This window comes from Canis aureus, chromosome 25, assembly GCF_053574225.1.
Source record: "Canis aureus isolate CA01 chromosome 25, VMU_Caureus_v.1.0, whole genome shotgun sequence".
NCBI classification, from domain to species: domain Eukaryota; kingdom Metazoa; phylum Chordata; class Mammalia; order Carnivora; family Canidae; genus Canis; species Canis aureus.
Window position 1 is genome coordinate 16657111 of NC_135635.1, and position 21344 is coordinate 16678454.

At 37.7% G+C, this 21344-nt stretch overlaps 1 protein-coding gene across 4 annotated transcripts in view; it reads right to left on the reverse strand.

The window, feature by feature from the left end:
• The window catches only part of FGD4 (FYVE, RhoGEF and PH domain containing 4), a 214644-nt gene that overhangs the window by 130871 nt on the left and 62429 nt on the right, over positions 1 to 21344 (reverse strand). The window contains exon 1 of one of the 4 annotated variants that reach the window (XM_077870515.1): positions 12355 to 12526. The exons of the other annotated variants lie outside the window; for them this stretch is intronic. Within the exon in view, the coding sequence (XP_077726641.1) occupies positions 12355 to 12364 (10 nt within the window). The 5' untranslated portion in view covers positions 12365 to 12526. Of the gene's footprint in view, positions 1 to 12354; positions 12527 to 21344 lie in introns of those variants that run through there. 4 annotated transcript variants of the gene reach the window in all.

Sequence of the window (21344 nt, forward strand, 5' to 3'; positions counted from 1 at the left end):
ACCTAAATGTTTTAAATTCTTATTTCTTTTTTTTTTTGTTTAAATAATTTTATTTTAAATTGAGTAGTAATGATAGGCATGCAGTGAGAGAGAGAGAGAGAGAGGCAGAGACACAGGCAGAGGGAGAAGCAGGCTCCATGCACCGGGAGCCCGATGTGGGATTCGATCCCGAGTCTCCAGGATCGCGCCCTGGGCCAAAGGCAGGCGCCAAACCGCTGCGCCACCCAGGGATCCCTAAATTCTTATTTCTTTAAAAAAAATTCCAGGGGTGCCTGGTTGCTCAGTGGGTTAGGCATCTGCCTTTGGCTCAGGTCATGATCATAGAGTCCTGGTATAGAGCCCTCTCCCTCTCCCTCTGCCTGCCACTCTCTCTGCTTGTGCTCTTTCTCTGTCAAATAAATAAATCTTTAAAAAAAGTTTTAAAAAAAGGAAAATTCCAAAAATATATGAAAGTTGAAGACTCTTTACAAGGAATACATATATATAACTTAATAAACATCTCTGCTAATGTATTAATTACATTAATTAGTTAGTAAATATATTTAAGTTAAATGTTTAAGAGAGTGCAACAAGTAGAAAACAGGGTAAGAACAAAGAATGTCATGTAAACATGATGCTGGGCTTCTGCAATTTGCAAAGTCTCAACCTAAACTCTATAAACAAGAAAAAGGAGACAATGGGTCCTCTGGAGGAGGCTTTATTATCTTTAAGAAGCAAAGACTTTTACCTCTGGTGCAGGGGTGGGGGCAGGTAAGGTGCTAACAAGATAAAACAGTGATAGAGGTATGGGACTAGGTAAGCAGCAAAGATAATACACACAATGTCATTCCATAAAAATTATTAAAATAGCAACATTATGAACATTTTTTTTTATTTTAAGAGGCTGAGATTAGGCCAGAGTGAAAATGACAACCCAGGTTTTGTGCTCATAAAACTCAATGCTCAACAGTTAATCCTTGTAGCTCAAAAAATAAATATCCTGAAGGACCAATGCATGTAAACCACTAATACTTTAGATCAAAGTTATAAAAACGAATTTAAGTGGTAAAGGGTTTCCTTTGTTAGGAGAGAAAAATAACAATCAACTGAACCCTTAGTGTTAAAACCTGGGAATTTATTTACGGCCTCTCATCTGGTCTTATAAAATCAATTCTCTCAACTTAACTTTATCTTTTTACCCTAGGTCCAAACCCGAGGTAGAGGAAAGTATTGAAGAGAGTAGCCAGGCTTTGTGAGCAAGAACTTTTAAGACGAGGACTGAGGTATACTCAGTTGTGAACATTTGAAGGTGCATGTTTGTTCTGTATGTGGCAGGAGGGTGTGTGTATGGGGGGGCGCTATGAGGATGCACACGTGGGCAAGAATGGTGTGTGGCAAGAGGGACATAATGGTGTATTCTGAAAAGCTTCTTCATCTGCGCTGTAAATTGTATCTAAATGCCCTGGGTGCTTTTCTGAGGTAACCAGAGAATAACCGGTTGAAGAGAGGGGCAAATCATGGTTAGCGAATGCTGTGAATATATACTACTAAACTCTGGGCAGGATGGGATATACTGATAAAATCTCTTGCCCCCAAAATTTATTAGTGGGGTGACTTCTGAGCTACAACCTGAGTTTTGTGACTTGCATCTAAGAAACAGGCGTAATATTTGGTACCTTCCTCTCAAGAAGATCAAGATCACATAGGTGAACTCTCTTTGAATACCTGGAAAACTATACAGCTGTCAGAAGTCTTAAACATGTTTAAAAGTGTGGTGGAGGGCCACACACATGCACAAACAACTGTTTACTTTGTGGGCCAAGAATAGCAAAGGATGACTTCCTGTCATGGAAAAAAAATAAATAAAAAAATAAATGAAACACTGAAGTTTCCTTTAAGGTAAAAAAACAAAACCCCTCTTTGCTCCATTCATATTCTTGTCAAGCTCTCTAATCTTGTTCCTTCCTTTCTCATTTATCCTTCTCCCAAGGTGGGAACTATATGATCACTGCCTCCACCTCCTCAGCTCACCTGTCTGACCAACACGCACCTGACACTGCTCCCATAGACTAGCAGGGACAGGGACATTCCAGTTGCCAAACCCACAGTTCACTGCAGTTCCTGTATCCCTGGATTTCCCCGGGCGCCTCTGACTCTGCTGACCTTGTGCTCCTTTGACATTCCTTCCTCTTGTGCCGCCTCCCAATCAACTTTCCTGGTTCTCTAAGACTTTCTCCAGCCACTCCTTCTCTATCTTCTCCCTCCTCTGTCACGTGTAAGTAATCAGATAAGATCAATAAATGTTCAATGACTAAACATTCACAAAACACATCACGAGTAAATGTTTAGATATTACACAGCAATTCATTGGCAAAATATGTAGTTATCAGTTCAAACATGGAACTCCACTGACAGATTAGAAGCTTTTAATCTCTAGCTGTAAGAGAAGAAGGAAAATGATATCGTACTGAGCATATAGCTGGAGGTGGGTCAAAGTAAAGATCTTCCCAGCCCTCATAAGCTAGTCTGCTGAACAGATGCAGAGGAATTTAAATACTTCCCTACCAAGTTCTGGTGCCAAACCTCACCCCTGTTTCAGGTCTTCTGCACTTGCAGTTCCCTCTGCCTAGAACATTTCTACAGATTTTCCTCTTGCTTCAATATATACTTCAAAAAGTCTGCACTTAGGTGCCACTTCTTCAGGTGACTCTTTGCTTCCTCACAACCCCATCTTTTTTGACTTTCCTCCTATCCTAGCACCTTGGTGTCTTTGTTATTTAATGGCACTTATCACTGCCCAACATTAAATGTTGTTCTTTCCACTTATTTTCTGGCTCCCACCCTAGAAGGTGGGCTCCATGAATAAGGGAGCTTTGCCTTGCTTACTACGGAATCCCCAATGTCTGGTCCAAAGTAGGTGCTCATTAAATCTGTTGAAAGAACTAATAAAAAGAAAAAAATGGTAGGGAATGAATGAAGACAATGTAAACATGGGCTACACCACTGTAACCTCTGCGGGAAGTGACCATGGAGCCGGGTCACCGACACATCTGAGCGAATGCGAGTGGAAGTGACAAGTTTCTGAAGCAAGTCAAGCAGCAAGTATGTTCGCAAGTCTTGAACAAGCAGGCAGGAAGCCTGTGTCTAGGACTAATGAACTTGACTCATCAGGACACCACACTTTCTCTATGACAAGAGAGTAGGGCTCAAAGGGAAGAAGGCTGGCAGCCCAGGAGATAATATGGGATCCTACAGGGGTCACAAATATTCTAGATGCTTTCCGAGGGAAAGGCAACAAAGAGATATCTGCCTTAGCAAAACTGTAAATCAAGTGAAATGTTTTTTAACTTTCTTCTGGCACTTTCCTATTTCTTTGCTCTCCTACAGGGTGGCTGGACAGTGCCTGGTGACTTTGATACCAGATCTCCATTCTCTCTGGCTAGGACCCAGACTTTACCTCACGACCTAAACCTGGCAGTCTTCTAAACCCTAACACCATTCCAGTGTGACCACACTACGGGGTTTTCCTCTTGAAAACAGTAGAGGCAGCCAACGTGGGAGTCTAAAACAGTTGGTCAGTTCATAGGCACCCAGTTATATTCTCTTCATAGGTCTCCACCTTCACTGCCTTGTCACTGGAGAGCAGGGCTACCTGTGCTTAGGGCAGCAGCAGTTTTATGCTTGCATTTTAACAAACTTTATGAACTAGTAATGAATGTCTGTTCCAAAAGTATTAATAAATAAAAAGATTATAAGAGAAATAAGCAAAAGGCAATTAAGCAGCTTACTCCTACTACCCGGGGATAACCACTGATTAAGATCTTGGGAGTATTTGTTCCAAACTCTTGCCTACACATTCATATACCTATATAGACGTATACATCACAAATGCCTTATTTTTACATAAACAGTGTATTATATACCCTGCTTTATCTTTACTTACTACAAACCACAGCAATTTCAGATATATACTATGTTAACCTACTTATAAGTATATTGCAATAGGAAGTACAACTATTTTTTAAAGTAGGCTCATACCCAATATGAGGCTTGAACTCAAGACCTTGAGATCAAGAGGCACACGCTCAGGGTGCCTGGGTAGCTCAGTTTGTTCAGCTTCTGCCTTCAGCTCAGATCATGATCCCTGGGTCCTAGGATGGGGCCCTGCGTCATCTGGCTCCCTGCTCAACGGAGAGAGTCTGCTTCTCCCTCTCCTTTTCCCTCTCTCTGCCCATGCAAGCGCGCGCTCTCTCTCTTTCTCTCTCTCTGTCAAATAAATAAATAAAATCTTTTAGGGATCCCTGGGTGGCGCAGCGGTTTGGCACCTGCCTTTGGCCCAGGGCGCGATCCTGGAGACCCGGGATCGAATCCCACGTCCGGCTCCCGGTGCATGGAGCCTGCTTCTCCCTCTGCCTGTGTCTCTGCCTCTCTCTCTCTCTCTCTGTGTGTGACTATCATAAATAAATAAAAATTTTTAAAAAAATCTTTTAAAAAAAGTGTTGCCTGCTTTATGACTGAGCCAGGCAACCCCTCCTCCCCTGAAGTAGAGCTAATTTAAATTGCTATACTCTGAGAAAATCTCTGAGTTAACTTTTGCAAATGTTTCTACTAAACAATAAAAATATCTTAATGACTAAAAAGCACACGTTTTTACAAACTAAGAAATTATATAAATAAAGGAAAGTTAAAATCACATATAAAGCAATCATGTAGATATAATCATGATCAATATTTTGATGCATTTTCTTTAAAATTTTTGCATAATATATATCAGGATTGGGATTTTTCTAAATATTGAGCTCTTTAAGAAATTTTATGAACTAATTTCAAAAGAATAGTTTGCTTCATTTTTTTCTCAATTATGTCAAGGTTGATGGGGTTTAAAAGGCGACTTTATGGGGCACTTGAGTGGTTCAGTTGGTTAAGCCTCTAACTCTTGATTTCCACTCAGGTCATGATCGCAGGGTTGTGGGACTGAGCCCCAGATTGGGCTCTGTGCTCAGTGCAGAGTCTGCCAGAGATTCTCTCTCCTCCCTACCTCTCTTGTGCCCTCTCTCAAATAAATAAATAAATAAAATCTTTTAAAAAGAGGTGACTTTGATATGTAATTAAGCTATTTAACATATTACAGTGGTTGGTTCTGCTAAGGAGCATCATTTCTGTGACAGTCCAATAAATATCAGTACAGTCATTTCAAGTTTCTTTAAATAAGCAAAACTTTCCACTGAAGAAGAGTTGTCACCTGACTCAAAGGAGACTTATTTTCAGCTGATGTACCATTTTCTCCTGCAGGTTAAGCTAATTTATTGTGCAGAGTTGCTATCTGACTTTTTAATAAGGTTTCTAATAGCCTCCTAAATGCTGTTCGCTTTGGAGGATTTTTCAAATGTTAGCTGAATAATGCCCCATGTGAGGTAAAACTCATGAATTTTAAGCAGCAATTGGAGTGTTACAATTTGATTCTTTCTTTAAAAATGGGCAACACAGGGATCCATGGGTGGCTCAGCGGTTTAGTGCCTGCCTTCAGCTCAGGGTGTGATCCTAGAGACCCAGGATCGAGTCCCATGTCGGGCTCCCTGCATGGAGCCTGCTTCTCCCTCTGCCTGTGTCTCTGCCTCTCTTTCTGTGTGTATCTCTCATGAATAAATAAATAAATTTTTTTTTAAAATGAGCAACACAGGGGCACCTGGGTGGCTCAGTAGGTTAAACCTCCAGCTCTTAATCTCTGCTCAGGTCATGATCTCAGGGTCATGAGATGGAGCCCCACATGAGGCTCCTCACTGATTCTTTCTCCCCATCTGTCCCTCTCCCTTATTCTCCAAATAAGTAAATAAAGTCTTTTTAAAAAATGACTAACACAGTGTTAACAGAACTGTAATGCCAGGAAACACACACACATTGTCCTTGCACCTCCCCCCTCCCCTGTCACATTCCAAATTGCCATTGCTAGGAAGAGGATCAATGTTACTTTTGGTTTAACTCATAAGACCGCAAGATTTATGGTTTACGTTAAAGCACCATGTCAGGGAGCAATATAAGCCCACACTTATACCCCCCCATGATTTATATATTTAGCCAAGGAGGCCTTTCTAATTGCATATAGTTTCACAAAAACGAGAAATTAAAGTGCTCTCATTTCAGTAGGGTGTATACATTTTCTGAAATGAACTAGAAGATCAAAGATTCCTTACCAAAGAAAGAAGGTAAAAAATTGTTAGGTTTCTCAAGGGAAGAAACTTCTCTACTTAGTACCAGGTTATACAATCAATGCTATTTAACAAATATTTACCAAGAATGTTATGTCACATGCAAATAACAAAGAGCTTTGGAAGTTATTCCTTGCCCTCATAGATCTCACAGCCTAACACGGTGGTTCCTGTGTCCAGCAGAATCATGGCATTCTTTGGTAGAAAATTTTCAATTGCCCATTCAATTTCCTTAGTAGATTGTAGGACTACTCAAATTTCTACTTCTTCACAATTTGTTTCCTTAGCTTGTCTTTGTTTTTTTTTTTTTTTAAAGTATTTTCTAATTTCCATTTTTTAAAAAAGATTTTATTCATTTATTCATGAGAGAGAGAGAGAGAGAGAGAGAGAAAGAATGAGAGGCAGAGAAACAGGCAGAGGGAGAAGCAGGCTCCACGCAAGGAGCTTGATCCCGGGACTCCAGGATCACGCCCTGGGCTGAAGGCAGGCGCCAAACCACTGAGCTACCCAGGGATCCCCTCTATTTTCCATTTTTAAAAAAGATCTATCTATTTTAGAGAGAGACTGAGAGCAAAAGAGTGGGGGGGGGAGGGAGGCAGCGGAGAGAAAGAGAATCTCAAGCAAACTCCTTGGTGAGGAAAGAGCCCAATACAGGGCTCAATCCCAGGACCTTGAGATCATAACCTGAATAGAAATCAAGAGTTGCTCAACTGACTGAGCCACCCAGGTGCCCCCCTGGCCCCTGCCAGTTTGTCTTCAGAGAAATTTGTCTATTACATTTAAGTTGTTCATAATAACCACTCATTATCATTTTAATATTTGTAAGAATCGGGCAGCCCTCGTGGCTCAGCTGTTTGGGCAGCCCTGGTGGCTCAGCAGTTTAGCGCTGCCTGCAGCCCAGGGTGTGATCCTGGAGACCCGGGATAGAGTCCCGCATCGGGCTCCCTGCATGGAGCCTGCTTCTCCCTCTGCCTGTGTCTCTGCTTCTCTCTCTCCTCTCTGTCTATTCTCATGAATCAATAAATAAAATATTTAAAAAAATATTTGTAAGAATCCTGATATTAGAAGTTTTTCATTCTTGATCAGTCTCAACAGGCATTTATCAATCTTATACTTCAAGTAAACATTTTCTCTATTGTCTGTTCTCTATTGCATATTTTTCACTTCTATGTCTATTATGCCTTTCCTTCTATTTACCTTCAGTTTAATTTCATTTTCTAAATTATTCAAATAGAAGCTCAGATCACTGATTCTAAAACTTCTTTTCTAATATGAGCATATAAAGCTGCATATATTTTTCCAGTTTTATAGTTTTTTATGGCAGAAAAGTATCCCAATCCCAATTATTCCATCATGGCCAGAACCAAAAGTCTTTAATGGAATGCTTGCTGTGCTTACTTAAAAATCAAATTAAAAAGCAATGAAACAAAACAAATGAGGGAGGAAAAGTTCCCCATTACGCTGAACATGTAGGTTTATTGAGTACATATGGAACCCATTAGAGAGTACAGCTAAAGAATTGAGTCTTCAATGAGTGATTCCTTTGATACTTGCTTTTGATTCAGTGAAAACTATCATCCAAATCTCCATTATTTTCAGTGTAAAGAAATTTATGGGAAAAGTGGAGCTATGAAGACTTTGCCTCAAAAATACATATACTGCTCCCACCCAGCAATGCAAAGCCACTTCCTTTTCCTTTCCCTGCAGTAATGTATACTCCAGTGGCTGCCATTCCATTAATAAAAACCTTTCCATGACTGTTAAATTCTACTATTTCCTACAATGTGTATAGACCACTATATTAGGTGAGATATGATGAAATGGAAAACATGGTCCATACACGAGGCAATTTAAGGAAAACAACGAAAAGAATTTGAGATGGTTTGGATTCTGGAAATGTCAGAATTCTCAGTTAAAACTGTACAACAAAAATGCCACTGAGATACAGTGGGCAAAGAACAATCTTTTCAGTAAATGGTACTAAATCCATATGAGATCCATGTGGCACTAAAAATAAATCTTGACCCCTATTATACATCTTTTACAAAATCCCAATTTTAGATTAATTATAGACCTAAGGATAAAAAAATTATAAATAATAAGTTTCTAGAAATACTATATGAAAACATCTTTACCACCTTGAGATAGGCAAAGTTTTTAAAAAAGAACACAGAGACCTAACTTTAAAGGATTACACTGAAATTGGACATTGTTCATGAAAGGATATCACTAAATATAAAAAAGAAAGCATTACAGGAAAAACAAATCATTACTTCAAAGAACTAGTATCCAGAATACATAAAAAACTGAGACAAAAAAAGACAATTTGATTTTTTTTAATGGGCAAAAGTCTTGATTGGGAACTTTACAAAAGAAGATTCCCAATAAGCACATAAAAATAAAAAAAAAAGCACATAAAAATCATTACTCATCAGATATGTAAATTAAAATCACAAAGTAACACCACTAGACACCTGCCACATAGCTAAAATTTTTTTAAACTAGCAGAAAGTATTGGCAAGGAAATGAAATAACTAGAATTTTCACACATTACACCATTATGGAAAACTTTTAGGCTAATACCTCCTAAAGCTGAACAAATGCATACCCTATGACCTAATAATTCCACCAAAGACATGTACAAAATGTCCATAGCACCTTTCAGCAATAATGGCCAATGTCCATCAATGGCAACATGGAAATAAACTACTATTCACAATGAACAAAATTACTGCTACAGTGCATAATGGATTGGCCACAAGCTTTGGAAATGAATGATCTTGGACATGAGTTTCAGTTCTGCTATTTACCATGTAATACTAAATATATAGATATGAGTATATAACCCCAAAAATCTGCTTTCTCCATCTGAAAAATAGGGTCATGTCACCTCTCTTACAAGATTATTCTAAGGACAAGAAGTAATATGCATATAGCACAAAGCACTATGTCTAATAGGTGCTCAGTAAACAGTAAGACTAGGATTTAGGAGCTGGAACTTCTACCACTCAGGATCAATACCAGTCTTTTTTTATACATAAACTCTCTGTGAAGATAATGTTCCACCTGACCTAACAAAACAATCTGTAGCATTTCTAAGTTGCCAGTTCAGTCATCAGTGAAACTATACAGGAACCAGGTCATGGCATTTTATTACTCAGCTACTTTACAAACCCATATGCAATTGCAGCTGTCAGCTCTAATGCCAGAGGATCAAACGAGTTGGAAAGATCAAACAAATAGGCAGGAGAAATGCCAACAAGTGCATAAACTGGTCAGGAGTCTAACTGGTTCAGTTACAAAGTTGATCCTTAAAACACTATGCATACTCTGAAGAGAAGCATATACAGGTTAGGATGCCTGAAAAACAAAAGAATGAAAATAGGGACAAACATCCCTTAGTCCTATCGTGGTTTTTGGCCTAATTCTGAGCCTCCTTTAGTCTTAAAAATAAATCTATTCATACCTGTCATTGAAGAATAAAACAATAAATCTCACTTTGACTTTATTATTTTTCATTTATTATTTATTTATTATTATTTATTTTTTTAAATTATTTTTTAAAGATTATATTTATTTATTCATGAGAGACACAGAGAAAGAGACAGAGATACAGGCAGAGGGAGAAGCAGGCTCCCCGTGGGGAGCCTAATGCAGGATTGGATCTCAGGACTCCAGGATCACGACCTAAGCCAAAGACCGATGCTCAACCACTGAGCCACCCAGGCGTCCCTTACTTTGACTTCTTTTTAATGTAAAATGTGTGTGTGTGTGTGTGCGTGTGTGTAAGATCTGGTATTTAGTAGCAACAGATCCCAAATTTTAAAGTTATAATAAATATTAGGAGAAATGACTAAGTATAATACACATTCATTAAAATTTTTATTCATTTATAAAGGAAAGTCAGGATATTAACTTATATTGCCATCTAAACTAGTAAAGGGAAGGCAGAGGCAGGGCAAAGAAAAAAAATAAATCTCCTGAAATCTTGAAATCAAGTTCACTGATCCAAAATAGTTCTTTGAAGAGTAAGGCTCCAATATTTCGTATTTTGACTGTATACACCTATTACTCTAGCTAGTTCTATTCTATTAACACTTATCAGGCCTATCACATTTTATTCTTATTTTTTTAATAATTTTATTCATTTATTCATGAGAGACACACAGAAAGAGGCAGAGACATAGGCAGAGGGAGACCTGATGCAGGTCTTGATCCCAGAACCCTGGGATCACACCCTGAACCGAAGGCAGACACTCAACCACTGAGCCACCCAGGCATCCCTTGGCCTATCTCATTTAAAAAATAAGATACACTTAAGAATATGAATAATTCAAAGTACTCTAAACTCAGTTCCATTTAATCCATAAGAAAGGTCAGTCTCCACCTTGGTGCAAGTCAGCAACACAGGGGCTCTATACAATAGGAATGAAGAACAAGAAACTTTTTCTTTCTTTAATGGTTGAATTACTGGGAGAATCCTAGGCCATTTTTAACCTAATGAAACAAAGAAAAACTTTGGCCAAAGCCTTGTGAATCTGTGTTTTGCAAGCACTATATTTTCACAGCCTGTGCTTGATTTATTTTGTTGCATGGATCTAGTTTTCCATTCACATGAGGTTGTGCATAGAAGAACCAGTCTTAGGGAAGTCCTCTTTCAGTTTTCTTCAATGATCCATTTATTTCCAAAAGTTCTACAGATTCCACTCCAGTTTGTCTTTCTAAGGAAAGCAATTTCATCCACATTTGAAAAGCTAGCACATAGGCTGTCTGCCACACAGAAGCAAAAGTTTTAAAAAATGTGAGATCCATATATCTAAACCAATATAGCACCCATTTGTTGAAAATCCTAATTCAATGTTTGTCCTTAAAATTCTAAGATCAGGCTATATGATAAATCAAGAATGTAAATACAATGGGATTTTCCCCCTTCCCAGGTACTTTGCAAGATAGTCTTTAAAATAATAGTGTTCTCATAGTTACTTTTAATCCAAAATCTTAAAAAAATTTAAATATCCAATAATAGAGGACATGTTAACTAAATTAAAGTACTACTGTTTAACAGAATCATATAGCTATTGAATTTTCACTAAGAATTTTTAGTAACAAGAAATAATTTAATGCTATGCGGAAGAGGAGAAGCATGATAAAAAAAATCCACATAAAATAGGATCTCAACAAAGAGGAAATATATATCAAAATGTTAGTTACACCTTGATGTTTATTTTCTTTCTCCTTACTAATCAAGAAAAATCTGTTTAAAATTGTTTTTCTGAATAAAGACATTCAGTAGGCTTTACAGTTAAATACAGAAGACCATGAGAACATTATAGCCACAATGACAGAGATCTAGTCAACTAGACTTCAGATTCTAGTATGCAATTTCAAGAAATCCTTACACTGCCCATTACCAATGTATCTTGCTAATGTTTTAGAAGTAGAGGGAATTTTATCCTCAAATAACTGATGACTAAGAGAATATTAAGTATACAAACACGTTCTAAGAAATTGATTAGAGGATAGCTTTTATGTATCAGAAACAGAAAAAAGAAAGAAATGTAAATTAGAAGTAGATGGTAAGAGGTTATAATAAAAAGTCTGATGAGAAAGGTGAACAGTTTCACTAAAAGCACAGCTCATGTTCACCACTCTCAGAGAACACTGCTATGCTTGCTATGAATCCCAGGGAGAAAGCCATTACCTCAAGGTATCATACATGGACCATAAAAAAAAGAAAAAGTACACCTTCATCCCAAAACCACACCAAGATGGGCAACCCCGGTGGCCCTGCGGTTTAGCGCCGCCTTCAGCCCAGGGCGTGATCCTGGAGTCCTGGGATCGAGTCCCTCATTGGGCTCCCTCCATAGGGCCTGCTTCTCCCTCTGCCTCTCTCTCTCTCTCTCTCTCTCTCTCTCTGTGTGTCATGAATAAATAAATAAAATCTTTAAAAAATTAAAAATTAAAAAAAATAAAACCACACCACGAAATCATTCTAAACAAGAGCCATGATAATTTCAGTAGTGATAGAAATTACTTATCATTTAGTAGTAATCAAAAAGACAAGTGGCAGTTACTTCATCTGCCCATATACTTTGTATATTCACAAGTTTCAAATGTCCTTAACCTGAGATATTTCAGAAATAGAAATTGCAAAAATAACAATACTCACAGCCCCCCATAGAGGATTTCTCTCCAACAACATCCAGCAGTGCCTTTTACTCTTCTGATTAATCATACTTATTTCCTGCTTGTGGAGAAATTATTTGGATCTCTGATTTATGGGTAAAACCTACAAGTCTGCACTTAGACACCAGACACGCATACATCTCTGTTGGACATGGTGAGTAACTAATGGGAAGTGCAGAGCTAGGTTTTGTAACTCTTCTAGCACTGATGCAGCCTCAAAGATCTACGCAAGCATAGCATTTCAAAATTCCATGAAGGTATTTCAAAATGCAGTGAGAAAGCTCTAATACTAGGGTGGAATAGGAAGGATGGGGTCAGTTGCATGTGATTTTACTATAATTACAGCCTTTAGATTTATAACAAACTATCTTTTAAAAATAGTTTTTAAAGGGGTTTAGGATTTTTTGCACCATATATGACCAGATAGTCATAAGAAATGTTAAATAGCGAAATGCAGTGAAATAGTGTTTACACTTTCTGTCTCCCAAGCAAAAGGACCTTCTATTTCCTTCCTAGGTTACCTAACAATGCCAAATAACTTTATAAAGACATCAGAATTTTATTTTATTTTTTTTAATTTTATTTATTTATGATAGTCACATAGAGAGAGAGAGGGAGAGGCAGAGACACAGGCTGAGGGAGAAGCAGGCTCCATGCACCGGGAGCCCAACGTGGGATTCGATCCTGGGTCTCCAGGATCACGCCCTGGGCCAAAGGCAGGCACTAAACCACTGCGCCACCCAGGAATCCCGACATCAGGATTTTAAAGGAGGAAAGGTACCAATGAGCAAATTTCTCATCCTTGCCATGCTTATCAAAGAAAATTACTGATTAAAGTTAGTGCTTTAGTCACAGACTTTTCAAAGCACCTAATGGTTTATCATCACGTGGACTCAGCATTTACATAATAATCCAAAGGCTAACTTTCATGTGATATTCAGAATCAAACTCTAATACTGAGATTCAGTTCACTTTTGCTATATTACTTCTTCAAATTATGTTTCTGAATGACAAATAGTACATTACCTTAAAGAATTTGACAATACTTGAGGAAATTTTGATGGATAGAAAACGTATTTAATGTAGCTTATGAATCAACCAGTGGAAGTATGGAGGGAGCTACTTGGAGAAACTCACTAAAAGCATAAAGTCTTAGAAATTTAGAAATCCTCCCATTGTATGGATGAGAAAACAGGCCATACATATATTAGTATATATGGAAGACAAGGTTTATACATTCCAGATCTTCTGATAGATTTTTTTCAGTATAATTTCCATAGCATATTTTTTATAAATTTATATTTTATTGGTGTTCAATTTGCCAACATATAGAATAACACCCAGCGTTCATCCCATCAAGTGTCCCCCTCAGTGCCCTTCACCCAGTCACCCCCACCCCCCACCCACCTCCCCTTCCACCACCCCTACCTAGTTCGTTTCCCAGAGTTAGGAGTCTCTCATGTTCTGTCCCCCTCTCTAATATTTCCCACTCATTTTCTCTCCTTTCCCCTTTATTCCCTTTCACTATTTTTTTTTTTTTTTTTTTTTTAGATAGTCACACAGAGAGAGAGAGAGAGAGAGAGAGAGGCAGAGACACAGGCAGAGAGAGAAGCAGGCTCGTGCACCGGGAGCCCGACGTGGGATTCGATCCCGGGTCTCCAGGATCGCGCCCTGGGCCAAAGGCAGGCGCTAAACCGCTGCGCCACCCAGGGATCCCCCCCTTTCACTATTTTTTATATTCCCCAAATGAATGAGACCATACAACGTTTGTGCTTCTCCGATTGACTTATTTCACTCAGCATAATACCCTCCAGTTCCATCCATATCGAAGCAAATGGTGGGTATTTGTCATTTCTAATGGCTGAGTAATATTCCATTGTATACATAAACCACATCTTCTTTATCCATTCATCTTTCGTTGGACACCGAGGCTCCTTTCACAGTTTGGCTATTGTGGACATTGCCATAGCATTATATTTCTAAATTAGTTCTTAAACATGCTGTTATCTTGTATAAGATTTTCAAGGAGTGGTGATTTTAAGAGCTAGTAATCCACCTGCCAACAATTTCTTGCTATTGATGAATGTTATTATCAACTTTGAAAGCTGAACTCTATGAAGTGAAAGGTATAGTAAACAGTCATGGCATGTTCACATAGTGCGGAGGTATCCACCTAACTGAGGGCTTCACCAAACCAAGCCACCATTCCAACCCACAACAGCTGAGGGCTGGGGTGTCCTCGGCAGAGTCAGGGTAAGTTTTACACAGGAAGTGCTGCTATATGTACTCAGGCTTCAGTGATGAAGTCAGATGAGGATGTCAGCATTTTTGGTTCCCTTCAAACTGATCACATGCCAGTAAACTATTAGCTAAAATTGCAACTGTCCTTCTCTGCTACAGAGTACTAGGACCAGAAGGACCTTAATGAGCATGTTGGCTTACATTCTTGACCTCTTTTTCACTGTTTTATGCAGTGTAGTAAGCAAAGAAAATTCATAATAAAATATTTTCTAACGTGACTCTGTACATTGTAGATTTTTGTCCTTATAATTAAGCTTCTTCATCACTGTTCATTCAGATACTATGTGGCTATGGTTGCAGAAATGGGTTGCAAAAATTACACTGAAATAACATTTCTCTCATAAATTTATGAGTTTTTTTTTAATTTATGAGTTTTTTTTTTTTCAGTTTGCTACTTAGAGTTTAGGCTCCTAGATTTTATATAAACAGATTTATTTGTCTTGGCTCCAAATAAGTGATCTAATGAATTTAGTCATACTACTATATACATTAATTACATTTGGGAATAGCTTTATAAACCATGATATTAACCAGTCTGTTACAAAGCTAAAATTAGGACCCTATCCTCAAAACGTTATGGGGCTAAAAACTGTTAGAAAAGGAAAGTAAACAAAGCTATTTATCTGTTCCTAACATCATCAGTCTGTTCCATGACTTGATAAAATTATTAGTAACTATAGCTATTTACTTCTGTATCCTTCTCATGACAACCCTTACAAAGAGGCATCATTATAGCTCCCATTTTATTGTCGGTGAAAGTGAGAACTCAAGTTTGGCAGCTTTCTCAGAGACTAAGAGGCAGAGCTGTGATTCAAACCCTGCACTATGGAACTTCAAAACCTGGTCTCTAAAATCCAAAATATCTGCTTTGTCTCTCAAAGCTTTCTCAAAGTTATTAACCTTGGATGGGAGAAGAAAAACTTTCACCTTGAGTTTTCTTGTATTTAACTCCAAACTCAAAACCTAAAACTGTATATACCTTGTAAACTTCTGCTTTCTACTCCACATGACCTTTTGATTCCTCAAAACTTTGTATTTAATCTACTCGTAAGCCAATAGCTTGCAAATGTATTTGCAAGTAGGACAAATGATCCTACTTTTGTATATTCTCCCCCATAGCTGCAATCAGCAATAGCTGATTTAGCTTAGGTTGCTTGTTGGTTATGAGACTGAGAAGAGTACACAATTGTCACTTGCTCAAGGTCACTTTGAGCCAGAAATATAATTCTGGTCTAAGGTCTGGTTGCTAAACCACGCTTCCTCTGCAATGGTAAAGCTACCATTGGTAAGCTGGACATTAAGAAACAAAAAATAACGAAGTATGGGATATTCAAAATACTTTTTTTGGCAATCTCTTTTCCCTACTTGTCCCTCCCCTCTAATTTGCTCATTTCCTATATATTCTGTATTGCGATTATGGAAAGAAACTATAACTGCTTGGCAGATAAGGGGAAAAAAAGTTACTCCTATTTCGAACATGAAGAAAGTTTCTTTTCCTTTTCTTATTAAGATATGGAAGACAAAAAAAAAAAAAGATATGGAAGACAGCCTCAAAAAGTATAACAAAAAGTGTCATGTTAAATCCATTTCTTCTATTTAAATTTTATTGGTACAGACCATTAGCTTTTGATTTATAAATTTAAGACAGTTCTCTAAGAAATGTGTTGGTACCCACACATATGGCAATCAGCACTGCTAAGGAGCTTGTCTAAACTGGCACTGTCAGTTGAATTTCTATGGTGATGAAAATGTTCTCCATTTGTGCATTCACACGAGCACTTGAAACATGGCTTGTGTGGCCAGGGAACTAAAATTCATTTTATTTTAGTTAATCTAAACTTTAAAAGGAACTAGTGGCTAATGGACATAGGTCTCAGGTTTGGGTGTCTTTTTTTTTTTTTTTTTTTTTTTTAGATTTTATTTATTTATTCATGAGAGACAGAGAGAGAGGCAGAGACACAGGCAGAGGGAGAAGCAGGCTCCAAGCAGGGAGCCTGATGTGGGACTCCATCCCAGGACTCCAGCATCATGCCATTTGGCCAGCCGAAGGCAGGTGCTAAAACACTGAGCCACCCAAGGATCCCCTCGGGTGTCTTTTTAAAAAATTTTTTATTCTGAATTAATTATAGACTCAGGAAATTGCAAAAATAGTACAGAGGGGTCCAGTTTCCCCAAATGATTGATTACATCATATTATGTAACTACAGTACAATATCAAAACCAGGAAATTGACATTGGCACAATGTGTGTGTTTAGTTCTATGCCATTTTATCACTTGTATAGACCTGTGTAAACACAACCAGTCATGACACTGAAGGATTCCAGCATCAGTAAGAACTCCCTCATGCTACTCATTTCTAGGCATCAATACTTTTCTCTTCACTGTCCCTAATCCCTGGAAGCCATTACTCTGTTCTCTATTTCTATCATGTTGTCATTTACAGAACACTCTAAAAGTGGTATCACACAATATGTGACCCATGACTCTGAGATTGGCTTTTTTCACTCAGCATAATGCCCTTGAGGCCTTTTCAAGTGCTTGTTATGTATCAACGGTCCCTTCCTTTTTTTTTTTTTTTGTCCCTTCCTTTTCTATTGCTACGTAGAGTTCCATAGTGTGGTTGTACTACAGTGAGTTCAGCTATTCATAGGTTAATGAACATTAAATTGTTTACAGTTTCTGGCAATTACAAATAAAACTGCTATGAACATTTGTGTACAGGTCTTAGTGTGGGATCTGAATTTTCATTTCTCTGGGATGAATGCAAGAAGTATGACTGCTAGATTAGATGATGAGTGTCCACATGGACTTATTTTTGTTATCTGTATATCTTTATGATGCTTGCTCATTTTTAAATTAGGTTGTTAAGGTTTTTCTTTTTTTTTAACTGTTCAGTTTTGAGAGTCCTTTATATATTCTAAATAGAGTCTGTTGTCAAATATACAGTTCTCAAATATTTTTTTCCCAGTCTACAGCTTGTCTTTTTGCTCTTTTAACAGTCACACAGCCAAAAGATTTAAACTTTGATGAGGTCCCATTATCAGTTTTTTTTCTTTTATGGTTTTTATGCTTTTTGGTGTCATGGCTCAACTTTTTGATAAGTCCTAGGTCTAAAAGATTTTCTCATAGGTTTTCCTCTTTTTTTTAAGATTGTATTTATCCATTTGACAGAGAGAGAGGGAGAGAGAGCACAAGCAGGGGGAGGGGCAGGTAGAGGGAGAAGGAGAAGCAGGAAGCCTAACATGCAGCTCAATTCCAGGACCTGGAATCATGACCTAAGCCAAAGGTAGACGCTTAACCAACTGAGCTATCCAGGCACACCTGTTATAGGTTTTCTTTAAAAAGTTTTACAGTTTTATGTTTTATATTTAAATTGATGACCTATTTTGAATTAATTCATGGATATAGTCTAAGGTTTAGGTGAAGTTCATTTTATTTATTTATTTTTTTTGGTCCATAGATATCTAATTGCTTTAACACCATTTGTTAAAAAGGACACATTGTATTTGCACCTTTGTCAAGATTCAATCGGCTTTGCTTGTGTGGGGCTAATTCTAGGTTCTTAATTCTGTTGCACTGACCTATTTGTCACTCTGGCAATACGATAGTCTTGATTACCATAGCTACATAACGTCTTAAAATTAGAGTGATTCTCCCCACATTATGCTTCTTTTACAAAACTTTTTCAGCTGTTTTGGTTGCTTTGCCTTACCATGTAAATTTTATAATCATCTTATCTATACCTATAAAAATCTTACTAGAATTTTAACAGGTATGAACTGTCATCTTTATTGTATCAAAAGTCTTCAATCCATGAACATGTCTCTCCATTTATTATTTTTAGTTCTTTCATCAGCACTTTGTACTTTTTATGCATATATCTTTTATTTATTTTTTAAATATTTTATTTATTCAGGAGAGACCGAGAGAGAGAGGCAGAGACACAGGCAGAGGGAGAAGCAGGCTCCATGCAGAGAGCTCGATGTGGGACTCGATCCCGGGTCTCCAGGATCACGTCCTGGGCGGAAGACAGGTGCCCAACCACTGAGTCACCCAGGCGTCCCGTGGATATATCTTTTAAAAGCAACTCAATGACCTAGAAATAGCTTATATATGTCACCAAAATAAAATGCAATTGTCTAAACAGGTTTAGGAAATCAAATGTTCTGGGCTAACTAAAATTAAAAATCAAGAGTTGCACAAACACAAGTATATTCATTTGGGACAAATAAGCAGATTTTGCTGGAAGACTGGCTTCCCATTATTTACAAAGAAATAAAAGGACATTACAGGTAATTCTGCAATTAAAACAGTAAACAGGACACATTGGAAATTTAAAGGATAGAGTACATACCCTCCTGTTACATGGAGCACTTCTTCCCTTTCTTGATTATATTTTTTCTGTGTATCAAACCTGTGCATTACATGTGCAATAAGAATAAGAGGAGGACTCTAAATGATATATTTTCAAAGGTCCTCTCCAAGTCCTACATTATTTTATGAATTATATTTTTGAAAATTAAGTTGTAGTCTTTTCTACAACTTTTTGAATGTTGCTGCTTAGATATCTAGAGAGGGCAGGTCAAATGGAAAAAATTCTGTCGAATAGTAAATGTACTATTTGGACAATCTATGAACGCTGCAGGGAAAAGCGAGATATAAGAAAATCTTGAAGAGATTAAAATTACTTAGCCTAGAAATAAGAATTCAGTGAAAATACCTTTAAGGTAACTAGGAAGTTATGTACCCACCCAAGGGAAATGAACAACTTTTAAAAATACACAAGAATACATTCTTAACAACCGGAGTTCAAAATCGTGAGACCACAGTAAGTTGTACAAACCCTAAAATAAGTAAGGTCCTATTAATGATGAGTATAGCTGTGAAGGTAGAAGAGTACCAAAATAATTCAGAGACTATCAACATTCTAAAAGTGTATGATCCAAGTCTTCAAAAAACTATGCCTAGCTTTCAAATCTGACTGAGAAAGAAGAATCTGAAGACTAGAAACTGGGGAGCAATTAACAGTGACCATTTCCTGCTTACCTCCATGTCTCCTAGAATGCTTTATCAGTTCACATACAATAATTGCTTGATAGATTGATGAGTACCTAGGATATCCCAAAGCAAAAGGAATTTTAATGGAGAAACAGAGGAAGACAATTTCTGAAAATCAAGAGCATGAGCATCATTTGCTAAATTGATGGTTCGTGACTTTAAGATTTTACTTCTTTATTCATGAGAGACAGAGAAAGAGAGACAGAGACAGAGGCACAGAGACAAAGGCAGAGGGAGAAGCAAGCTCCCTGCAGGGAGCCCAATGAGGGATTCGACCTCAGGACTCCAGGATCACGCCCTGAGCTGAAGGCAGATGCTTAACTGCTGAGCCATCCAGGCGTCCCTCATGGTCGTGATGATTATTATGCCAGGGAAGTTTGACATTGGCAGCTGGAAGGATTCTTCTACAGAATAAAATACATGTATCATGGTCATCTTAGCCACACTATCCACAATCTCACTCCTGAATAGGTCACTGCACCAGACTTGGTAGGGTAGGAGGAGAATAAAGAAGAAAAACAAATAGAAGGAACCAAGGAGAGAGGGGGAGAAACAGGAGGAAGTGCATTATTAGTCAGCCTGACAACTACTTAGATGTAGGGGAGTAAAAATTAAAAGAAAGGGAAACTAGTGCTACCCTAAACATTTTTACAAATGATCACATTAAAGAAAAATATTCAAATTATTTTATCTTTAACAACATCTTATCAGTACTATCAGATAATGTATAACCAAAACCAAAAGCTTTCAATCAAATGATTCTAAGCTAAAAACAGGAACCAGAGACCAAAGATTTCACACTAGATTCTTTTGGTAAAGTTACAAGTTATATTTAAACTCTTGAATCACTACTGTAATAAAGTACTGTTTGATTTTTTTTTTTTTTTTTTTTTTTTTTAAGCACACCTCCAATTTGGATAGGGAAAAATCTACTAACCTAAGTGTTTTACAAGTTCAGGAAGCCATTCACTAGCCTGTATGAGCAAACCTAATACGAGACTCGGGTGAATAAACACACCCAGAGGCCACTTCTGCCGTTTGTTCTGTCCTCTCTTACCAATCTGGAAACAGCTGCGCACAAAAGCTCCAAATGGTAGAAAACCTTGGGATCCTTCCACCTCATTATACACTTCTGCCTTTACCACAAACATTCCTACAATGCACCCAGTCTGCCTTTCATCGTCCACAGTTCCTAAACAGCATTTAGTCCCTATCAGAAGAAGGAAAGTCTGTAGAAGAGGGTTATTTCTCTACCTTTGATAATATATAAGGCAACCTTTGCTAAAAATAACCAGTTCAGTTTTTAGACCAATTAAAATTATAAATGCATTCAGACATCCCTGTCACATCCAAATCTTGCTACAACAAAGGTGCTAAAGACTACATTCTGCTAATGAGAAATTTAATTCTACCTGAAAAAAATGACTTTGGTCCACCTGTGAAATACATTTAAAATTTCCACAAACAGATATTGAGAGGTTCTTTATATGTAAATGTTTCTTTTAACCTCCTTCCAGAGCTTGAACCTTTATCCAATAAACAACTACTTTTCACCAACTTGTAACTTAAAGAGTGTCTTTTCAGTACTACAAAAACAAAACAAAACAAAAACA